General features: G+C 41.7%; 1 protein-coding gene across 1 annotated transcript in view; it reads left to right on the top strand.

Annotated features, from left to right (window-relative positions):
* Nucleotides 1-22,565, top strand: part of pltp (phospholipid transfer protein) — a gene marked incomplete at its 3' end in the record, with an annotated part of 232,039 nt that overhangs the window by 68,226 nt on the left and 141,248 nt on the right. The window contains exons 4-5 of the mRNA XM_034167241.1: nucleotides 20,060-20,188; nucleotides 20,265-20,420. Of these exons, the coding sequence (XP_034023132.1) occupies nucleotides 20,060-20,188; nucleotides 20,265-20,420 (285 nt within the window). The remainder of the gene's footprint in view (nucleotides 1-20,059; nucleotides 20,189-20,264; nucleotides 20,421-22,565) is intronic.

The raw sequence follows: 22,565 nt of genomic DNA, 5'->3' as shown, positions 1-22,565 counted from the left end.
TAACAAAAGCACAGTAAAAGATAAAACCACAGTAAAATATTTTTAAAAACAAAGCACAGTAAAGATTTAAAAAAGAAAGCACAGTAAAAGATTAAAACAAAGCAGAGTAAAAGATTTTTTAACAAAAGCACAGTAAAAGATAAAAAAAAAAACGGCAAAAGATTTAAAAAACAAAGCACAGTAAAAGATTTTTTAACAAAAGCACAGTAAAAGATTAAAAAAAGCACAGCAAAAGATTTAAAAAAGCACAGTAAAAGATTTTTTAACAAAAGCACAGTAAAAGATAAAACCACAGTAAAATATTTTTAAAAACAAAGCACAGTAAAGATTTAAAAAACAAAGCACAGTAAAAGATTTTTTTTAAAAAGCACAGTAAAAGATTTTTAAAAAATGCACAGCAAAAGATTAAAAAAAGCACAGTAAAGGATTTAAAAAAGCACAATAAAAGATAACATGCACAGTAAAAGATAAAAAAGCACAGTAAAGGCATAAAAAAAGAATAAAAGATTCAAAAAAGCACAGTAAAAGATTTAAAAAAAAAGCACAGTAAAAGATTTAAAAAAAAAAGCACAGTAAAGGATTAAAAAGCACAGTAAAAGATAACAAGCACAGTAAAAGATTTAAAAAAAAAAGCACAGTAAAGGATTAAAAAGCACAGTAAAAGATAACATGCACAGTAAAAGATTATAAAAAGCACAGTAAAAGAGTAAAAAAAAAAAAAAAGCACAGTAAAAAAGTAAAAAGCATAGTAACATACTGTGCCAGTATGCTAGACATACGAAAGTAAAAATAAGTGTATCTTAAGTCTGGAGTTCAGAAAGACAAGAAATACAGTATAATTTGTCAGCATTAAACAACAAGAAAAACAGAAGAAATACTAAGGTGATCTCCGGCCAATAGCCCTAAGCTTCACTAAAAGACCCAGACTTTAGATAAAGTTGAGGCCGTGGCACACTCCGTTTACTAATAAAATGAATTAAAAGAGTAAAAAGCATAGTAACATACTATGCCAGTATGCTAGCCATATGAAAGAAAATAAGTGCATCTTAAGTCTGGACTTGAAAGTCTCCGCAGAATCTGACTGTTTTATTGACGCAGGGAGATCATTCCACAGAACAGGGGCTCTGGAATGAACATTTACCAACTGTTTCTTTCGCTGGTTCTGTTCCACAGCTTGTGGTCCTTTCCGACCCAGACATTGAAGTTGGCAAGGAGGATGTTCTTGTCAGTTGTTGGAATCACAGAAAGCATGGTGTCTAGATTGGCGTAGTAGGTTTCCTTCTCCTCATGACCTGTTGTATTGGTGCATAAGCACTAATGATGGTGGCATGGTGTTCACACACAAGTTGGAGATGGAGTGTCTTTAGTTGTTCACTGACACCCACTGGACGTTCAGACAGTTTTGGAAGGAGAAACAGACTGTGGATTCACCGTTTCTCCTCAGGAAGCCCTTTTCAGAAGAAATTGTAGCCCCCCTTGCTCCTCCCATAGCTGGCCTTCACCTGCTCGCTGGCATTTTGTTGGAGGCAGTAATCCAGCCAGGTTAAGGTGCAACAGACTATGTTTAGACTTATTTTCTAAAAAAAAAAAATGAGGTGGGCTTCATAGATAATTGGCAAAGCTTCTGGGGAAAACCTGGTCTTGTTAGGAGAGACGGCATCCATGTTATGTGTCGGACGCAGCTCGGAGAACCGACCAGCGTTTGAAGGACCCAGTATGAAATAAGCAGAGCACGGTACAAAGGCTAACTGAATTTAATACATAACAGTGAAAATGTAATAACAGAAAGGTGCGGCCTGGCGTGGTGCGCTCCCAGCAGCGCTAACGGTCCGGAGCCAGAAGCTGTTTCGGACCCAAGGACCCCGCCGACACCCCCCAGGTGGCCGCAACAACCGAGTCTGTGAAAGAAGGAACCATTATGTGAGTCCACACTCTACACACAGAACACTTAAAGGTGTACAAACAGCAAACACTTCCTGGCTTGATTACTGATCAGCTTCCAACCTGCAGGCATGGAACATCCCGTTCACAAAACTCCACCGCAGTGGAAGCTGATACATGACTAACATACAGCTCAATACAATAAGGTGTGAGGGACACCACATTTACTGACTGTATAACTGTTAGTCACAAAATCCAACGTACCTCAGGAAGTGTGCTGACGAGCGTGAGACCTCACCCCCTCCTCTTTCACAGACCGTGCATCAAACCTGGACATTCTCAGCGTCCGCTGCTGATGAGATGGCTCCCAAGACGACGATCTCACCCGTCTGGTCACAAGGTCGAGTCTCTGGCAAATACACACTGTGCACTCCAGTCTTAAATGCCAACATGCTCCAATCCATCCAGATGCACCTCAGCTGTGAGTCCTGACGAGTCGCAGGTGATCAGGGTGAGGTCCTGACAGCCTCAGCAACACAGCCACTCAGTCCCAAATGCACGCCACCTGGGAGGAAAACAAAAAGACAAACAAACCGGCAGCCAGGCCCCCCCAGCCATATAACAATCCATCCCACTTTGGATGGAGCAGCTCTCATTTCTAGAAATCTGGCCAATTTTCTTAAATCCTCCAAACCGTGACTATCCAGGGTTGGGACCAGGAAGCAGAGTTGTAGTCTTACACACCTCTCTGCAGCTTCTCTCCCCCTGCCATCCCCTCATTACCCCATCCCTGTAGAGACGGTGCCTGCTCCCAGACCACCAACAACCAGTAAAAATCTATTTAAGCATAAAAATTCAAAAAGAAAAAATAATATAGCACCTTCAACTGCACCACAGACTAAAACAGTTAAATGTGGTCTATTAAACATTAGGTCTCTGTCTTCTAAGTCCCTGTTAGTAAATGATATAATAACATATTGATTTATTCTGCCTTACAGAAACCTGGTTACAGCAGGATGAATATGTTAGTTTAAATGAGTCAACACCCCGGAGTCACACTAACTGTCAGAATGCTCGTAGCACGGGCCGAGGAGGAGGATTAGCAGCAATCTTCCACTCCAGCTTATTAATTAATCAAAGACCCAGACAGAGCTTTAATTCATTTGAAAGCTTGACTCTTAGTCTTGTCCATCCAAATTGGAAGTCCCAAAAAACAGTTTTATTTGTTATCTATCGTCCACCTGGTCGTTACTGTGAGTTTCTCTGTGAATTTTCAGACCTTTTGTCTGACTTAGTGCTTAGCTCAGATAAGATAATTATAGTGGGCGATTTTAACATCCACAAAGATGCTGAAAATGACAGCCTCAACACTGCATTTAATCTATTATTAGACTCAGTTGGCTTCGCTCAAAATGTAAATGAACCCACCCACTACTTTAACCATACTTTAGATCTTATTCTGACATGGCATAGAAATTGAAGACTTAACAGTATTCCCTGAAAACCCCGTTTTGTCTGATCATTTCTTAATAACATTTACATTTACTTTAATGGACTACCCAGCAGTGGGGAATAAGATTCATTACGGTAGAAGTCTTTCTGAAAGCGCTGTAACTAGGTTTAAGGATATGATTCCTTCTTTATGTTCTAAACTCTGTGAGTGAGATAGATTATCTCGTCAATAGCTTTACATCCTCATTGAGCACACCTTTGGATGCTGTAGCTCCTCTGAAAAAGAGAGCCTTAACTCAGAAGTGCCTGACTCTGTGGTATAACCCACAAACTCGCAGCTTAAAGCAGATAACCCGTAAGTTGGAGAGGAAATGGCGTCTCACTAATTTTGAATATCTTCACTTAGCCTGGAAAAAGAGTCTGTTGCTCCATAAAAAAGCCCTCCGTAAAGCTAGGATATCTTACTATTCATCACTAATTAAAGAAAATAAGAACAGCCCCAGGTTTCTTTTCAGCACTGTAGCCAGGCTGACAAAGAGTCAGAGCTCTCTTGAGCCGAGTATTCCTTTAACTTTAACTAGTAATGACTTCATGACTTTCTTTGCAAATAAAAATTTAACTATTAGACAAAAAAATTATTCATAACCATCCCAATGACATATCTTTATGTTCGGCTGCTTTCAGTGATGCCGGTATTTGGTTAGACTCTTTCTCTCCGATTGTTCTGTCTGAGTTATTTTCATTACTTCATCCAAACCATCAACATGTCTATTAGACCCCATTCCTACCAGGCTGCTCAAGGAAGCCCTACCATTAATTAATGCTTCGATCTTAAATATGATCAATCTGTCTTTATTAGTTGGCTGTGTACCACAGGCTTTTAAGGTGGCAGTAATTAAACCACTACTTAAAAAGCCATCACTTGACCCAGCTATCTTAGCTAATTATAGGCCAATCTCCAACCTTCTTTTTCTCTCAAAAATTCTTGAAAGGGTAGTTGTAAAACAGCTAACTGATCATCTGCAGAGGAATGGTCTATTTGAAGAGTTTCAGTCAGGGTTTAGAATTCATCATAGTACAGAAACAGCATTAGTGAAGGTTACAAATGATCTTATGGCCTCAGACAATGGACTCATCTCTGTGCTTGTTCTTAGACCTCAGTGCTGCTTTTGATACTGTTGACCATAAAATTTTATTACAGAGATTAGAGCATGCCATAGGTATTAAAGGCACTGCCCTGCGGTGGTTTGAATCATATTTATCTAATAGATTACAATTTCTTCATGTAAATGGGGAGTCTTCTTCACAGACTAAGGTTAATTATGGAGTTCCACAAGGTTCTGTGCTAGGACCAATTTTATTCACTTTTTTTTGTTATCAACTGTTTATTGATTTTTTTACATATATAAAATTAGATGAAAAATGGAACAACATTTTTAAACCGGTCCAGGGCAAGAAAAACACAAAGATGAAAATAGACGAATGTACATCTGTGTATATGATAATTATTAATTCAGATTAGGAGAGCCACATCATGGTCCCAAGTAGATGTTATAATAAGGCTTTTTCCAGGTCAGACACAGTTTGTTTCCACAGGTTGATAGTTCCCTCCTTGGCATTGTGGATTCTTGCAGTAGACAATTCTAGATAAGCAATATCAATAAAAGTTAGAACCCATTGACGGTGAGAAAGACAATGGGGGTGTTTCCATCTACCAGCAATCATTTTTTTGGCAGCTGTCAAACCAGCAACGAGAATTTTTTTTCGTGATCTTTCCGCAAGCCAAGGAGAGACATGTCATTAAGTAGTAAAACCTGTGGTGTACAAGGAATATTACATAAAAGTAACATAGATAAGCTATTGCATATAACACTCCAAAAAATAGAAACACCAGGGCATTCCCACACCATGTGAAAATAAGTGCCTAATGCATTTGTGTGGCACAATGTACAATTAGGGTCCGTTTTCAGCTTCATGTTGAAGAGCCTTCGGGGTGTCATATAGGTTCTGTGAATAAAGTTCAAATGTATTTGCTGATGGTCTGGATTCTTAGATGAGCAAAGCACTGAGTTCCATATTGCTTCCCAGTTGAAATCCAAAGGTAAATTGGGAACATCATTCCTCCAGGTAGGATCTAGTTGTAATGGAACGAAAGACTCTTCCAGAAGGTGATTGTACAGTTTGGAGATAATACCTTTTGATATACCAGATCTATCCACAAATTTCAACAAAGGATGAACATGGAGAGGAGACTGCCATGGTACTCCATACGTTTTCATAGCGGTTCTCAACTGTAGGTAAAAAAAAGAATGAGGAACGATGTATATTGAACCGGGTGTTATATGTCGACGCGGGTTGAGGAGCGGACCTGCGTCTGATGGAACCCAGCGCTAAAACAACCAGAAAGCGGTTCCAATAACAAAACAATTTATTTTCCCCCTTTGGTGTATAACAAAGTGTACAAACAAAAACTGCGTTGGTCTGGCGGAGTGAAGGATGGCACGCTCTCCAGCGCCCAAAAGGATCGAAGCCCGGCGCTTCTAGACCCACGTTCACCGCCAAACACCCCCCAGGTGGACACGACAAACCGACTCTGCGAAGGATAGAAAAGGTGAGGTAAGTCAGCAGCTACAACTAATATCCTTCAAAGGCACACACTATCAGCAACACATTCAGGTCTGAATTTAAGCTTTATATAAATGAGCAGCTTCTCACAACAGGTGGAGGATCATCAGTCCGCATGCCACGGCAGTGAGAAGCAAGCTGCACAACTCTCATCAAAGTTCAAATATACTGCGTAACAAAATACCAAGTTACTGTTAACAATTATTCAGATAATCAATCACCTCTGATGTGTGCTGACAGCATGTGTCCCTCACCCGTCCTCCTTCACAGGCACGATGTGTCAAACCCAGGTGTGGTCCTCAGCGTCTCACAAACGAACATCACAAGGTCGAGTTCCCGGCAATTCTGCTTGAATCACACATGACTTATGTTTTTCTTATCACTGTTACTTTCCATACTTTAGCCATTGTCCAGTTCTGTTCTAGTTTTGTTCTGCCGGTTTGTGTTTTCATTGTTTCTCTTCTAGCTTTCATCTGTTTTCTGTTATACTTTTATATCGGGTTTTGATTTCTGTTTATTAGTCTGTTCCTGTTTTATTCTGCTTTTGTATTGATTTCCTGACCAGTTCTAGTTGCTTCTGTGCTCATGTTTGATTTTGGTTCCTGGTGTTGTATGATATTCTGACCATGATTTACAATTTAGCTCTGCTCTGTTTTTGCCATTTGTTTCCACTTAGCACTTTACTCCGCTTCACATCTTTGTTTAAAATACAAGACCTGTTTTTTGAGTATCAGGACTGCCACAGCCTGCAGAGCAAACGGCGCATTTTTTCAGCTCTTGAACAGGTCTTTTTAACTGAGCCTGAGCTGTTAACTGCATTCCCAGTGCTAATGGACATCAAATCGCAGTTTGAGCAGGGCTGGGTTCCTCCCTGTATTCAGGACCCCATGGATTTCCTGTTTGAGTCTGAACTTACCGCCACCTGCTGTGAAGAACCACGTGTCATCACGCTCGCCGACGCCGCTCTCGCTCCACCTTTGCGCGCAGCGGCACAGAAGCCAGCTGCTCATCTCCTGCCACCTGTTTCAGAAATGCAGCCACTGAGTGCTTTAAGTTCTTAGTGCTTAGCTCTAAGCACCAGTGCCTTTATGGACATGCCCCCCAATATCTCAAGGAACTCCTCACCCCAGCCCCCCACGCGCACTCTCCGATCCGCAAATACAAACACCCTCAAAGCCCCCAGAATCAAGATCAGCACCATGGGCGACCAGGCCTTGAACGCCAAGGCTGTTGAACGCCCTCCCAGACCACCTGAGGGCCCCACAGCCCACTGATGTTTTTAAACAAAAAGACATTTATTTAAGAACGCTTTCCATTAAATTTTAGTACACCTTCTACTGTTTTTATTAATTTTGCCTTGTCTCTTTTTAATTATGTCTGCACTGTAGCACTTTGAAATTTCTTAAATTTAAAGTGAATTATAAATCAGGGCTGTGAAAACTCCGTGGATCCGCAGGATTCCACAGATTTTATTATGGGGAGGGGGTGGGGTGTTAGTGATATACTCTTTAATCACTGAGTTTTTAAAATGCTTATCGCAAAGTGTTCTCTTTTTTTACGACATCGTGTAAGTTTTATAAGTCCGGGGACACTGATCTATGTGTTACAGATACAAATCAGTTTCCTCGGATCCGCGGAGTTTCACGGAGGAAAAATGCCACTCAAAGTGGAGCTGTTATGACAGTTGTCGTAAAGCAGGACTGGTTGGTTGCTGTGGCGACGCTGTGTGGCTCCTGTGCGACACTTAAGCTAAACTTAGCATGTGGACATCCCAAACTTTTAGAGCTTTCAAGTTTTTAAAAGATTTGTGCAGCCTGTCTGTGTCACGGAGCGACGTTGCACAGAGAGAAGATGGCGAGAAAGACGGTTTGAAAAAAGGACAAGAATCCGTGGAATCGTCACTGGCTTCATCAACACACCTGAAAGATAAAAGATAAACGTGAAAAGTGAACTGTGTCCTCTCAGGAAAACACGGTAAGAACTTTTATCTCCCTGGAAAATAAACATTCTGCTGTTCAAACAGGATTTTAGACAAGATTATGTGACTTTTTCACTAATCTAGACTTTCTTTCATTGTAAAAAAGACATTGTGGCTTTGAATGGATTTAGGCTGCATGAATTTACACAAGAATATAAGTGACTTTTTACTATAAGGTATGTTATTGATATTTTACCCTGATTTTCCAAATATTCTACAAGCTTCAGCTGTGGTTTTTGAAATGCTGTAAGAGTCTTTTCAGTCTTCATTAATTTCATGTAGTTTAATTGTTCTGAGTTAATGCATAATTTGGTTTACAATTAAAAGGAAAATCATTCCAGGTCCAACTTCCACGTCATATTCTGTTATTTCAACATCATCACTGACATTAGGTCTCTCTCTTCTAAGTCCCTGTTGGTAAATGATATAATAATTGATCAACATATTGATTTATTCTGCCTAACAGAAACCTGGTTACAGCAGGATGAATATGTTAGTTTAAATGAGTCAACACCCCCGAGTCACACTAACTGTCAGAATGCTCGTAGCACGGGCCGGGGCGGTGGATTAGCAGCAATCTTCCATTCCAGCTTATTAATTAATCAAAAACCCAGACAGAGCTTTAATTCATTTGAAAGCTTGTCTCTTAGTCTTGTCCATCCAAATTGGAAGTCCCAAAAACCAGTTTTGTTTGTTATTATCTATCGTCCACCTGGTCGTTACTGTGAGTTTCTCTGTGAATTTTCAGACCTTTTATCTGACTTAGTGCTTAGCTCAGATAAGATAATTATAGTGGGCGATTTTAACATCCACACAGATGCTGAGAATGACAGCCTCAACACTGCATTTAATCTATTATTAGACTCTATTGGCTTTGCTCAAAAAGTAAATGAGTCCACCCACCACTTTAATCATATCTTAGATCTTGTTCTGACTTATGGTATGGAAATAGAAGACTTAACAGTATTCCCTGAAAACTCCCTTCTGTCTGATCATTTCTTAATAACATTTACATTTACTCTGATGGACTACCCAGCAGTGGGGAATACGTTTCATTACACTAGAAGTCTTTCAGAAAGCGCTGTAACTAGGTTTAAGGATATGATTCCTTCTTTATGTTCTCTAATGCCATATACCAACACAGTGCAGAGTAGCTACCTAAACTCTGTAAGTGAGATAGAGTATCTCGTCAATAGTTTTACATCCTCATTGAAGACAACTTTGGATGCTGTAGCTCCTCTAAAAAAGAGAGCTTTAAATCAGAAGTGTCTGACTCCGTTGTATAACTCACAAACTCGTAGCTTAAAGCAGATAACCCGTAAGTTGGAGAGGAAATGGCGTCTCACTAACTTAGAAGATCTTCACTTAGCCTGGAAAAAGAGTCTGTTGCTCTATAAAAAAGCCCTCCGTAAAGCTAGGACATCTTTCTACTCATCACTAATTGAAGAAAATAAGAACAACCCCAGGTTTCTTTTCAGCACTGTAGCCAGGCTGACAAAGAGTCAGAGCTCTATTGAGCTGAGTATTCCATTAACTTTAACTAGTAATGACTTCATGACTTTCTTTGCTAACAAAATTTTAACTATTAGAGAAAAAATTACTCATAACCATCCCAAAGACGTATCGTTATCTTTGGCTGCTTTCAGTGATGCCGGTATTTGGTTAGACTCTTTCTCTCCGATTGTTCTGTCTGAGTTATTTTCATTAGTTACTTCATCCAAACCATCAACATGTTTATTAGACCCCATTCCTACCAGGCTGCTCAAGGAAGCCCTACCATTATTTAATGCTTCGATCTTAAATATGATCAATCTATCTTTGTTAGTTGGCTATGTACCACAGGCTTTTAAGGTGGCAGTAATTAAACCATTACTTAAAAAGCCATCACTTGACCCAGCTATCTTAGCTAATTATAGGCCAATCTCCAAACTTCCTTTTCTCTCACAAATTCTTGAAAGGGTAGTTGTAAAACAGCTAACTGATCATCTGCAGAGGAATGGTCTATTTGAAGAGTTTCAGTCAGGTTTTAGAATTCATCATAGTACAGAAACAGCATTAGTGAAGGTTACAAATGATCTTCTTATGGCCTCGGACAGTGGACTCATCTCTGTGCTTGTTCTGTTAGACCTTAGTTCTGCTTTTGATACTGTTGACCATAAAATTTTATTACAGAGATTAGAGCATGCCATAGGTATTAAAGGCACTGCGCTGCGGTGGTTTGAATCATATTTGTCTAATAGATTACAATTTGTTCATGTAAATGGGGAATCTTCTTCACAGACTAAAGTTAATTATGGAGTTCCACAAGGTTCTGTGCTAGGACCAATTTTATTCACTTTATACATGCTTCCCTTAGGCAGTATTATTAGACGGTATTGCTTAAATTTTCATTGTTACGCAGATGATACCCAGCTTTATCTATCCATGAAGCCAGAGGACACACACCAATTAGCTAAACTGCAGGATTGTCTTACAGACATAAAGACATGGATGACCTCTAATTTCCTGCTTTTAAACTTAGATAAAACTGAAGTTATTGTACTTGGCCCCACAAATCTTAGAAACATGGTGTCTAACCAGATCCTTACTCTGGATGGCATTACCCTGACCTCTAGTAATACTGTGAGAAATCTTGGAGTCATTTTTGATCAGGATATGTCATTCAAAGCGCATATTAAACAAATATGTAGGACTGCTTTTTTGCATTTACGCAATATCTCTAAAATCAGAAAGGTCTTGTCTCAGAATGATGCTGAAAAACTAATTCATGCATTTATTTCCTCTAGGCTGGACTATTGTAATTCATTATTATCAGGTTGTCCTAAAAGTTCCCTGAAAAGCCTTCAGTTAATTCAAAATGCTGCAGCTAGAGTACTGATGGGGACTAGAAGGAGAGAGCATATCTCACCCATATTGGCCTCTCTTCATTGGCTTCCTGTTAATTTTAGAATAGAATTTAAAATTCTTCTTCTTACTTATAAGGTTTTGAATAATCAGGTCCCTTCTTATCTTAGGGACCTCATAGTACCATATCACCCCAATAGAGTGCTTCGCTCTCAGAATGCAGGCTTACTTGTAGTTCCTAGGGTTTGTAAGAGTAGAATGGGAGGCAGAGCCTTCAGCTTTCAGGCTCCTCTCCTGTGGAACCAGCTCCCAATTCTGATCAGGGAGACAGACACCCTCTCTACTTTTAAGATTAGGCTTAAAACTTTCCTTTTTGCTAAAGCTTATAGTTAGGGCTGGATCAGGTGACCCTGAACCATCCCTTAGTTATGCTGCTATAGACGTAGACTGCTGGGGGGTTCCCATGATGCACTGTTTCTTTCTCTTTTTGCTCTGTATGCACCACTCTGCATTTAATCATTAGTGATTGATCTCTGCTCCCCTCCACAGCATGTCTTTTTCCTGGTTCTCTCCCTCAGCCCCAACCAGTCCCAGCAGAAGACTGCCCCTCCCTGAGCCTGGTTCTGCTGGAGGTTTCTTCCTGTTAAAAGGGAGTTTTTCCTTCCCACTGTCGCCAAGTGCTTGCTCACAGGGGGTCGTTTTGACCATTGGTGTTTTTACATAATTATTGTATGGCCTTGCCTTACAATATAAAGCACCTTGGGGCAACTGTTTGTTGTGATTTGGCGCTATATAAATAAAATTGATTGATTGATTGATTGAAACCAGTCTTGCTCCGGATCCCTCCGAAACCTGCTCCACGAAGGAACAAGGTGACCTTCACTGTCACTCACCTGAATCCAGCAGAACTGCTCACCTCGGACACAGATATGCCAGTGCATCCACGCCGGGAAACTCCGGTGCCAAAGCCCCGGAACCAACGAGTTCCTCAGCCAACATCACAAGCTCCACCTCCAGAGATTACGATGCAGACGATCACCGCAGCTCCCGTTTTGCCCGACCACTCTCTGACAGCCATGCCCACCTGTTCTTCCGGACTGTTTGCGCCCTCGATGATGCCAGTTCAGCCTGTGGGAACGAGTACGCCATCACCGGTAATCACTTCTGAGACAGCCTCGACTTCTTCCTCTGAAGACCTCTCCACCTGCATGGCTGCACCTGCCTGCTCCACCTCATCACGCGTAGCTACAGCTACGCTGGCGGCGCTTCCCGGACCTAAGTCATTTACGCCACCCGGCACTGTGCTCACAGCGGCTTCAGCGGATCCCGTCTCAGCGCACTCTACATCCACTATGTCGTCATCGAAACCATCCACAGCCTGCTCTGCCTCTCTGCCAGCTGCAGCTGACCCTGCTTCCGTGTGTGACGCGACCGCATCGCTGGTGACGTCATGCGAAGCTGCCGCCTCTGTCACACCGGCCGTGTGTTTACCAGTCTACTCCGCTTCATCGCCACCTGTGACCAACTCCAGCCTCGCTACAGATCCACCCTCGGCGGCTGCTGAAAGGGCCAGGTCACAAGCAGCTCCGGCACCGACGGGCGCGACGTGCACGCTGCCGATCAGACCCGCCGGTCCAGAACCACCACGTCCAGCTCCACCGCCCGCGTCCACCTGGTGGAAGATGCTCATGGACAGTTTAAAAGGAACGGTCAGTGACATTTCTTTTTGTTTCTGGTTATTGCTGATCTGTGTTGATGTCTGTGTCGTTGTAAAAAAATCTGTTAATAGTGCCACAGTTTCACTTAAGGTGGTTCTCCGGCAAGTCATTTAAGAATCTGTTACCAACGCCACTTGTGAACCTGAAATAGTTTTCTTTTGAGTCTATGGGGAGGCTGTTTAAAGCACCGCGTCAGCTCCTGAAGCTGTTTCCTTGGAAACCTGCCAGAAAAGTGTTTGAAGCGTTATGTCAGCCCCTGGGATGGTTTTCTGGTAAGCAGTTTCTAATGTCAATGATTATGATCTGGTTAATGATAAGCTGCAGCATCATTTTATTCTTCAGGTCCTCCTTGCTAAAAGGTTGTAATTCTGTGGGATTCAACTCCACCCAATCTGAATCCATCCCTTGGTCCCTGGATTGTTTTTCCCGTTTGACTCATGTTGCGCATTTATCTGGACAATTCAATTACGTTTTGTGTTTTGTGAAGAAAAGGATTTTCAAAATTAGGCCATTCTCAGGAGAGATTTCTTCTTTGTGGTTAAGTTGCAATTGGGACCTGAACCTTTTTGGTTCGTGGATTTTGCAGTGTGCCGCATATATGTTTCCTTTTCATTCTCTCTTAAACACCTTATGTGAAGTATTAAAGCTATCATTGGTGCAGATCTGAATTCTGGTTCCCCCACTCGTTAAAACTTGAGGTTTGGATTCGGGATTTGTCGGCTCTTGGTGGTTCTGGACTTATTTGGGTACAGGACTTTTATCTTTGGATGAAATGCTTTACTGCCTCGCTTACACTCTCCTTGGATGTTCTTCTTTATGCTCTTGCCAACTTTGCTGAGTCACTATCAGGTATGTTGCACCACTGGTTCCCTTGTTCGTTTGGTCAAAGAGATGTCTGGCGTTTGCTTTTGGAAGCTGATTGGATCTGGTTTTATGTGATTTTTGTGATTCTGTTATTTTGTTTGTGGCTTCTTCGTTTTGTGTGCTCCCGCAGTAAGCATTTTGCTCCCTCCCGGTGGGGTTCCTTTTGGTTCCCTTTTAAGCCCATTCCTCATGGACCCTCTGGGGTCGATGTCCGCAAGGGTCGGTTCCCTGGTTCTATCGTGGTCTGTGATACGCTTCATGGATGCTCTCCTGACCTGGCTTTACGCCGGTCACCTAATCTACCAATGCACCAGGTCACACCGTGTGGCCAGCCTCCCACGATTGCCTTTCGCCCTGTTTACGGCCCTTTGGTTCCCTGGCCTATTTGCTGTCATATTGTTGGTCGTACGTGGGGTCTCCTGCCATATGGGTCTCCTGTGTGCTGCCCTGGTCTCGGTTTGGCTTTGTGTTTTCATTCACTCCCACTCTTGCTCCAGCTCACGTGTCTTTGTCTGTTACTTCATTCCACTCTATGCTTTCCTTCCTTCACTATCTTGTACTTTGCACAGCCTTTGGCTCCCCTGGTCATGCCCCCTTCCAGAGACTTCTACGCACCTGCTTCACATCACCCTAATTTGTTTGCTCCTTATTTAAACCATCACAGTCTCACAGTGCACTGCCAGTTTGTTGTCTCGTACACATTCCAGAGCCTTTGTCAGTTCAGATTTTTGCTTCGCCGTGTATCGTACCTCTGCTCTGTTTTTCTCGACCATGCCTTTTGCCTCGTCCCGGACGTCTGTGTTTGCTTGTACCTCTGACCCCTGCTCAACTATGACTGCGTTTTTGCCTGATCCTGATTGTACCTCTGCTCCGTGGCTTGATCACATGCGTACCGAACCAGAGCCTGAAATAAAGACCATGTTTTCTCCTACACCTAAGCCTAGTCCGGGAGTTTGCATTGTGGGTCCAGCCACCATGGTAGACAGGCCTCCGTCTGGTCTGACAGTAACGGGATCATGAAGCTAAGAAAATTTATACGCAGCAGTACATTCATTTTAATGATTGAAATACGTGAGCGAAAGGAATTTGGCAACGACGACCACCTTTCTAGATCACTTAAGATTTTGGATAGGGCACCTTCATAGTTTGTTCTTACAACAGTATGTAAGGGTGTGTAGAGAAAGGAGGGGTCTACATGGTGAATATAATAATGTTTTGGAATATTGAAAATTATCACTGGTGGATAATTTGAATTTCGGGGCACCACTTATTTAAAGGATAAGTCCTGAGTTTAAGCATTAATTAATTGATTGGTCTCAATTTAATTAATCCGTCTAATCAGTATAATTAATTAGTTTAATTAATCAGTCTCAAAGTTCTTTAGGAGGTAAGCTCTGCAGGTCAGATCCAACACCCTCTGTAAAACCATACAAAAATCACAGACAACTTCACAAGTTTAAGATATTTATTTAACCCTGGCAGGAGTTAAATAACAAGACATATCACAGTGATTATGATGACATTCAATTAGCAATGATTATACGATGTTCTGATCGTTTGGTTTCGTAGCGGGAGGTGTGGAGTAAAATTCGTCCTATTTTTAACAGGTAGTTTACTTGGGTATTTGTCAACCTGAGAGAGAGTTAATGATTTTGAATAGAGTTAAATAAAGCCACTCTGTTCATCTGACAACATAGTCTCCGTGAGGTCCGATGCTGGAATCATCTGGTTCAGTCGACGCTCTGTCCACCACACAGCTTCGTCGGGGACCTTGACAAAGGTTCTGCCGGTCTGACCCGCTCGGTCTCGTCAGTGGCGGGGGTAAACTCTGTGTTTTCCCTGTGGCAGCTCAAATCTCTGAGACGTCTCAGCTGACCTCGATGTTTTCTGTTCTGCAGCGCTCTGGCGTATGGCTTGTCAGAATAAAAGTTTGAGCGTCTATTCTCTATCAAAAATCAAAAATTTGTCTTTCGTCGTCGTCTTTTGGAAGCTTGGTCGAATCAGAATTCAATGCAAAAATGGTTGACTGGTTCAAAAAAAGGAATTTGGATTTTAAGGAAAAAGTATTTTAATTTGGAATTCAGAAGAAGAAGTCAATGTGTCCAGCGCTTTAACTTGACAAAGGTTGCAAAAGTTATCTGTCGGAAAAATGAGTAAATTCTTGTCGGTAAGCACACAAGAATGAAAATCTTAAATAGCACGTGGCTTCAGACAAAGGGTCGTAAAAATCTGGACGGCGAGGCACGTCTTTAAAGAAGAAGGTGATAGAGGAAGAGAGGCGTAAGAGTAGAAGAGTAAAAAGCATAAGAGCGTGTAAGAGTAAGAGAGAAGTGCACGTTCTCGGGTGCGGGCCCTTTTAACAGGGTTAAATAAGCTCCACCCCCAAGAATTCGGCGTAAGGTCATTTTTGGGGTCCTTTGTCTCATTTTTATATATCTAAATCAGCGAGGTTCCAACATTCCGCTTTGAAACCAAATCATCCTGCAGAATAAATCTTATAAATATTTACCTAGAATTATATACCACACACAATATAAAAGAGAACACGTAAGGTGAACATTCCCAAATGCAGAGTATACACATCAAATATAAAACTTTCATGCATAAACAGAAAGGAGTGACGTTTCTTTTTCTTCTTTTGTTTCTTTTGTTCCTGTTCTTTTGTTACAGACGATATAATGGCATATCGTTTCTTTAAAATGTCGTTAGGGCATTTGATATTGGCTGAACGCTTATTTCCTGCTCTTCCCAAATTGTCCCACAGGGGTCGCTCTTGCTCCATGGTTAAAATGGTATTTATTCAGCTTTTGTATAAAATCTGGGATCTTGGGTCTATTTCAGCCAGGAAACTTTTGGAATGATTGTCTCATTGAGGGTAATCTTTCAGTGAGCTGTTCTCTCTTGGGTTTAATGTGGAAAACCATTTTTCAGGACTCTTGGTGAAGAAGGTGTATTGGTGAAGGCCTTTTGTTTTTCTGTGAGAAGGGGAGTTAACTCACATCTGGTCTGAGTCTGATAAGACTTCACAGCTCTGTGAAGAATGCTTTTCTCTGATCTTAAATCCTAAAAGATTTGGGGGTTTGTTGACAGATCCAAGCCGTGCCAGGCTTCAAAGTCTCTTTGTTGACACCTAGAAATATACCAGGCCTGGCTGAAAGGGGGTTTATCTCTGTTTAAAGGGAATTCCAACCCCATCTTACTGCAAGCTGAAGGTGGGGGTTTGTATTAATCACAGCTTTCCGCTACAGATGAACAGATCTCAATTCGAAGATACTTAAATTCCCTTACAACAGGGACAATGGCAGGCAAGGTGCAATTTCTCATAGTGTCATTAAGTGGCAAAAAGGTGGATTTATCCAAGTTAATTTTGTAGCCTGAAATATTACTGAAAGAGCTGAATATTGAAAGTAGATTGGGGATTGATTGAGCATTTCCTATATATAGCAGAACATCATCTGCATACAAAGAAATGTGATGTTTTGTGCCATTAAGGATAACTGGAGCAATATTATCAGATAAATGAATGGTTTGAGCCAGAGGTTCCAATGCAAGTGCAAATAGAAGTGGGCTTAACAGACAGCCTTGTCTGGAGCCCCTGGCTACAGAAAACAATGATGAACATATTTTACCAGTTAGCACCATTGCTGAAAGCTCATTATATAGTACTTGAACCATTTTTATGAAATCAGGCCCCAGACCAAAAGAGTGCAACACAGACCAAAGGTATCGCCATTCTAAGCGGTCAAAAGCCTTCATTGCATCGAGTGAAAAAACACCAAAGGGCTGTTGGGCAGTTGTGGCACCATGTATTATGTGCAGTAATCTCCTAATATTGTCTGAGGCATTACGCAATTTGATTCACTTTATAGATGCTTCCCTTAGGCAGTATTATTAGAAAGCATTGCTTAAATTTTCATTGTTACGCAGATGATACCCAGCTTTATCTATCCATGAAGCCAGAGGACACACACCAATTAGCTAAACTGCAGGATTGTCTTACAGACATAAAGACATGGATCACCTCTAATTTCCTGCTTTTAAACTCAGATAAAACTGAAGTTATTGTACTTGGCCCCACAAATCTTAGAAACATAAAGCTTATAGTTAGGGCTGGATCAGGTGACCCTGAACCATCCCTTAGTTATGCTGCTATAGACTTAGACTGCTGGGGGGTTCCCATGATGCACTGAGTGTTTCTTTCTGTTTTTGCTCTGTATGCACCACTCTGCATTTAATCATTAGTGATTGATCTCTGCTCTCTTCCACTGCATGTCTCCCCTCAGCCCCAACCAGTCCTAGCAGAAGACTGCCCCTCCCTGAGCCTGGTTCTGCTGGAGGTTTCTTCCTGTTAAAAGGGAGTTTTTCCTTCCCGCTGTCGACAAGTGCTTGCTCATAGGGGTCGTTTTGACCGTTGGGGTTTTTCTGTAATTATTGTATGGCTTTTGCCTTACAATATAAAGCGCCTTGGGGCAGCTGTTTGTTGTGATTTGGCGCTATATAAATAAAATTGATTTGATTTGATTTTCTAGCAGCCTCCCTGTCCAGGGTGAGCAGAGCATATCCTAAATAGGGATCCTCAGATGTGGCCACCGAAAAACCCTCCTGCTCCTTCCAAGGGTCTGACGGCTGAGTCACACATCTAGCACTTTTGTGCCAGCTCCGAGTTAAGGGCTTCCAGATTCACAATCCTGCCCCTGTCACTTTTTGCCAATCACAGAAAGACTTGTGAATGTGTAGTGTAGAAAGTCTACATCCAGGGTTGATTTAGAGATCCCCGTGTGTGGGTTTGTTTAACGTGAGAATGATAAACACATGGTCCTTGACAGATTCTCAGCCTGGTATGATGGCTGGGAAGTCCCAGACAGCCAGGGTCTGTGGACCTGCTGCAGCTTTCATCCACCTTCACAGCCATTGGGTGACAAAGCCATCATGTCCGCCGCCTTTTTCGCTGTTGAGGACTTCATGATTCACCAGAGCTCCGTTACTGTCTCATGTTCAGAATTCCTGTTGGACCTTCATGGCTACCGTAGTGGCCATGGGGCACACAAGGCCCCTTGCCCAATCCATTGCCCATGTGCCACATTGTGGACTTGGGGATGGACTTTGACACCCAAGTACAGTCCAGTGCAATGCAGTACAATAGTTTTATTCAAATTGATATATCTAATTTTTGATGGCCTTTTAGGTACTTGAATTATTTGGAAGGTAAAATGTATTTTAAAGACAAAGTATTTCTGTATTTGACTAATTCATATAAGAAACCTGATCAAATCTAGGCTCATGTCTCCCATGGCAGACTGGAGCTGAAATTCTGTGCCTTCTTTTTGTTTGCATTTGTTTATTCTTTCTCTTGTAAATCAGTGTGGTTCTGTTTAATGCTTTGCTTTGCTTTCTAGGTAGTCACTGGTTCCATTCTTTATCTTATCATTTTTTGCATTTATTTATTCTATAGTTCATTTTTGTATTTGTTTTGTCATGGTCCTTTAGGTTTCTTTAGTTTTGTTCTGTTTATCACATTTATTGTATATGCTCGGTCACAGGTTTTTGTTATTATTTATCTTTGATGTTGCTTATCAGTTTATGTTCCATTTGTTGGTTATTGTATTATTCAGTTGTCACCTGTTTTGTTTTTTTTGTTCATACCATAGTTTGTTCTGCCATTTTTATTGGACCAGTTCCATTCCAGTTTTAGTTTAAAGCAGTAGTTTCCTGGTTTTCCTCTTGTTACATTAGTTCTTAGTTTTTTCCCTTTTGGTTTGCTCACTTTCATTTTTTGCACACATCATGTTTCTCACAGTTAGTTTTTCTGTCACTCTCTTCACTTGTTTTGCACTGCTTTGTTTTGGCCTCTCGCACTCTCTTGCCTTTCTTCTCTCTCCTTTGTTCACTTCACCACACCTCTTTCCTGAACTTTCCACACACCTGCTTCACATCAACCTGATTAGTTTGCTCCTCTTTAAAAAGCCTCACAGTTCCACAGCTCACTGCCCGATTGTTGACTTAGATCACTTTCTCGCCTCTCGTCTTGTCCAGTTTGCACTTTAGTATTTTTGACCTTGCTTGTGTAGTACTCTGTCCTCCGCCTCGCTGTAGCCCTGAACTCTGCCTGTTTTTTGACTCTGCTATACTCCTTGACGCCTTTGGTACGAACCCTGCTCACTTCTTGGACACGACCCTGCCTGTACCATGTCTGATACCTCTGTCTGTAAGTCTGACTTCATGTGTACCAAACCCACTGCCTGGTCATCAGATAAAGCTATTTATCCTCCACATCAACCATGTCTGTGAGTTTGCATTGGTCTCCTACTGCTTCCTGCATTAAAGCATCACCAGCCTTGACATTAAGCTGTGTAACTGTTGATGCAGCAGACAAAAGTATCACTATGCAGTTTCTCCCATCACAGCTGAAGAAGCCTATAACTCTTGTCTTGATGGCTTCCCTCACTAGTCTCCTTCTTGCAGTCCCTCATTTTTTTAAGAACTGCCTCTTCCCGTCAGGTTTGCCATGCTGTTTATATATCTAATTGAGGTAAATGAAGTAAAACCCATATTTCATGACTTGAGAAACCATTATCACACAATTACATGAAAAAGCTCCACAGCCGAGATCCAAACATACAGTACAGTCAGTAATCCCCTCTGCTGTCTCTCCTTCTCTGCTGCTCCTCAGCTCATCCTTGCTCTTTTGTCTCATCAGTGTGAAGATCATGGAATTGAATCTGACTCATGCTGGACTCCGTTTTTTGCCAGATGTTGGTTTGCTGTTTGATGTTCAGAACTCGTCCATTGCTCTCAGCTTCCACAGAAAAATCCTCTACTGGTTCTTGTGAGTCCACATGAAGGAAGCCAGCATGGAGTCTTAATTATGATGATGAAAGTAACATGATTTTATTTTGACTCAGTTATGATACAGGAAACGTTAATGCATCAGCAGAAGGAGTGAACATCCACACGGCTCTGAATCTGGTCCGGGATGAAGACGGGCGGCTGAAGATCAGCAACATCACCTGTGATGCCAAAATTGCCAAGATGAGGGCAAAATTCAGTGGCACTCTTGGGTACGGTGTTAATTTGGTCATTAGTGTTCTCTGTTCCATGTGTGGTAAGTATGTCTGACTTGGTCCTTCATCTCTTCCTCTTTTTCTCAAATTTCTTTCCAGGTAACAGGTTACTTTATTTATACCTGTAGGTAGATTTGCTTGCAACCAGCGAAGTAAACATCCAAACCACACAGAGGAACCACACTGTTACAACACATTTGACATAAAATTATGTTTACAGATAAAATACCATTAAAAATAATGAAAATTAACTAAATAAAAGTAAAAGTGCTCAAGGTCCAGGACATTTAAAAAGAACAGATCGTTAACACAGTAAAAATTTCAATTTCAATTTTCAATTTATTTTCATTTATATAGCGCCAAATCACAACAGAGTTGTCTCAAAGCGCTTCACACGGGTAAGGTCTAACCTTACCAACCCCCAGAGCAACAGTGGTAAGGAAAAACTCCCTCTGAGGAAGAAACCTCAAGCAGACCAGACTCAAAGGGGTGACCCTCTGCTACTTGGGTCATGCTACAAACATAAATTACAGAACAATTCACAGAACAATTCACGGACAAATATATAAGAAATGCTATTGTCGCACAGGACAGGAGGCTCGCCAACACAAATACAACTCCCATCTCTGGATGGAGCTGCACCTGGATGTCCCTGTACATTAGCAGCAGATTGAGGACTATGTCAATCTCCTAGGACTCCTCAATCTGGTAACGCCAAAAATCTAAAAAGCTACTGCTTATTCAATGATAGTGGTGGGAACAAAGCTATTTCTGTTTTGCTTGGTTCTACACCTTTGGACTAAAAATCTCTGTCTGGAGGGAAGAAGTTTAAAATCGCTGTGCAAAGGGTGGGAGCCATCCTTACAGTAGAAGAAGCAATCTGATGCAATTGCTTCTTGTACAGGGACGCTGGATAGAGCTGTGACTACCAAATCAGCTTACTGGACCACTTCACGATCTGGTTAAGGGAGTTCCTCTCCTTTAACCCTCTGGAGTCGACTGATGCACCACTGCGTAAAAGTTACATGACCTAATTAAGTGGACTTAACACTTAATCCACTGCACCCTGAGTCTCCCTTTGAATGAGTGTTGAACGTGGACACTTCAACCTTTATACCACTTTTTAAATGTTGTTAATAGGCTGAGTATAACTTGTATTCTTTACACCATGCATTTTCATGAATATCATTGTCATTTTTACTGCGCGTTTACGTAGACACACACAGCAGCGACAGCAGTGGGAAGAAATATGACTCCTCCTTCCTCATTGGTCAGCTCATGCATTTTCCACCAATCAGAAGTCACTAACCCCACGTGTGTTTGATCACAGCCCACTGACCCATGTGGTTGTGCTTGTGTGCTTGCTCTTCACGCATGCCCGCAGCAGTACAAGTAAAAAAAACCAAAACACAAATTGTTCTTTATTACTGGTGGAAAATAAACCTTATAAGCCAATGACAATGATGCTCAAGCCACGTAATTTGGTCGCTGAGGCAAGAAATATTGTGGGTGATTCTGTGACAAAAGCAGACAGCGATTAGAGTTTTGGTATTTGAGAGATTTGAGAGACATTTGGCTTGTTTGGACTGTGTATTTAGTCCATGGTGGAGTATTTAGCGTGTGTGGTTGGTGTTTTTTTTTTTTTTTAATGTAAAAATGAGGCATTTTATGAATGTGGAGCAAGCGCGTCAGTTATTTTTTGAACTGGAGGAAGACGGAGCGCGCTGCGTCGTCAGAGTTTGAACCAGACAGTAAGGATTCTGATGAGGAAAGAGGTGATCTCTGTTTTGTTCTGGATGAGCAAACCGAGCAGGTGGATCCACTGACGTGTGCACAGATCTGCACAGTGGATCGTATCGCGCGCTTGTCTGTCCAGCTTCTCCAGGACTCAGGTGCTACAGAGCTTCGCCCCAGCGCAGAGTCCTGGAACACAGAACAGAATGCAGACACACACTGCCTCAGCAGTAAGCAGGCTCCAGGGGCGGAGAACACAGGAGTTCAGGTAGAGCCCCCCCCCACACACACACCCAAAGTCGAAAACACCCTTTTTTCTCTTTTTTTTTGCCCACTAACACAGTTAGGACAGTCTGTACCAACACTAATAAAAATGCTACAAAAACAAGGAATTAGGGAAAAATACAC

This window comes from Thalassophryne amazonica, chromosome 3 (assembly GCF_902500255.1).
Source record: "Thalassophryne amazonica chromosome 3, fThaAma1.1, whole genome shotgun sequence".
NCBI lineage: Eukaryota > Metazoa > Chordata > Actinopteri > Batrachoidiformes > Batrachoididae > Thalassophryne > Thalassophryne amazonica.
This window is presented reverse-complemented; position numbering and strand designations above follow the sequence as displayed.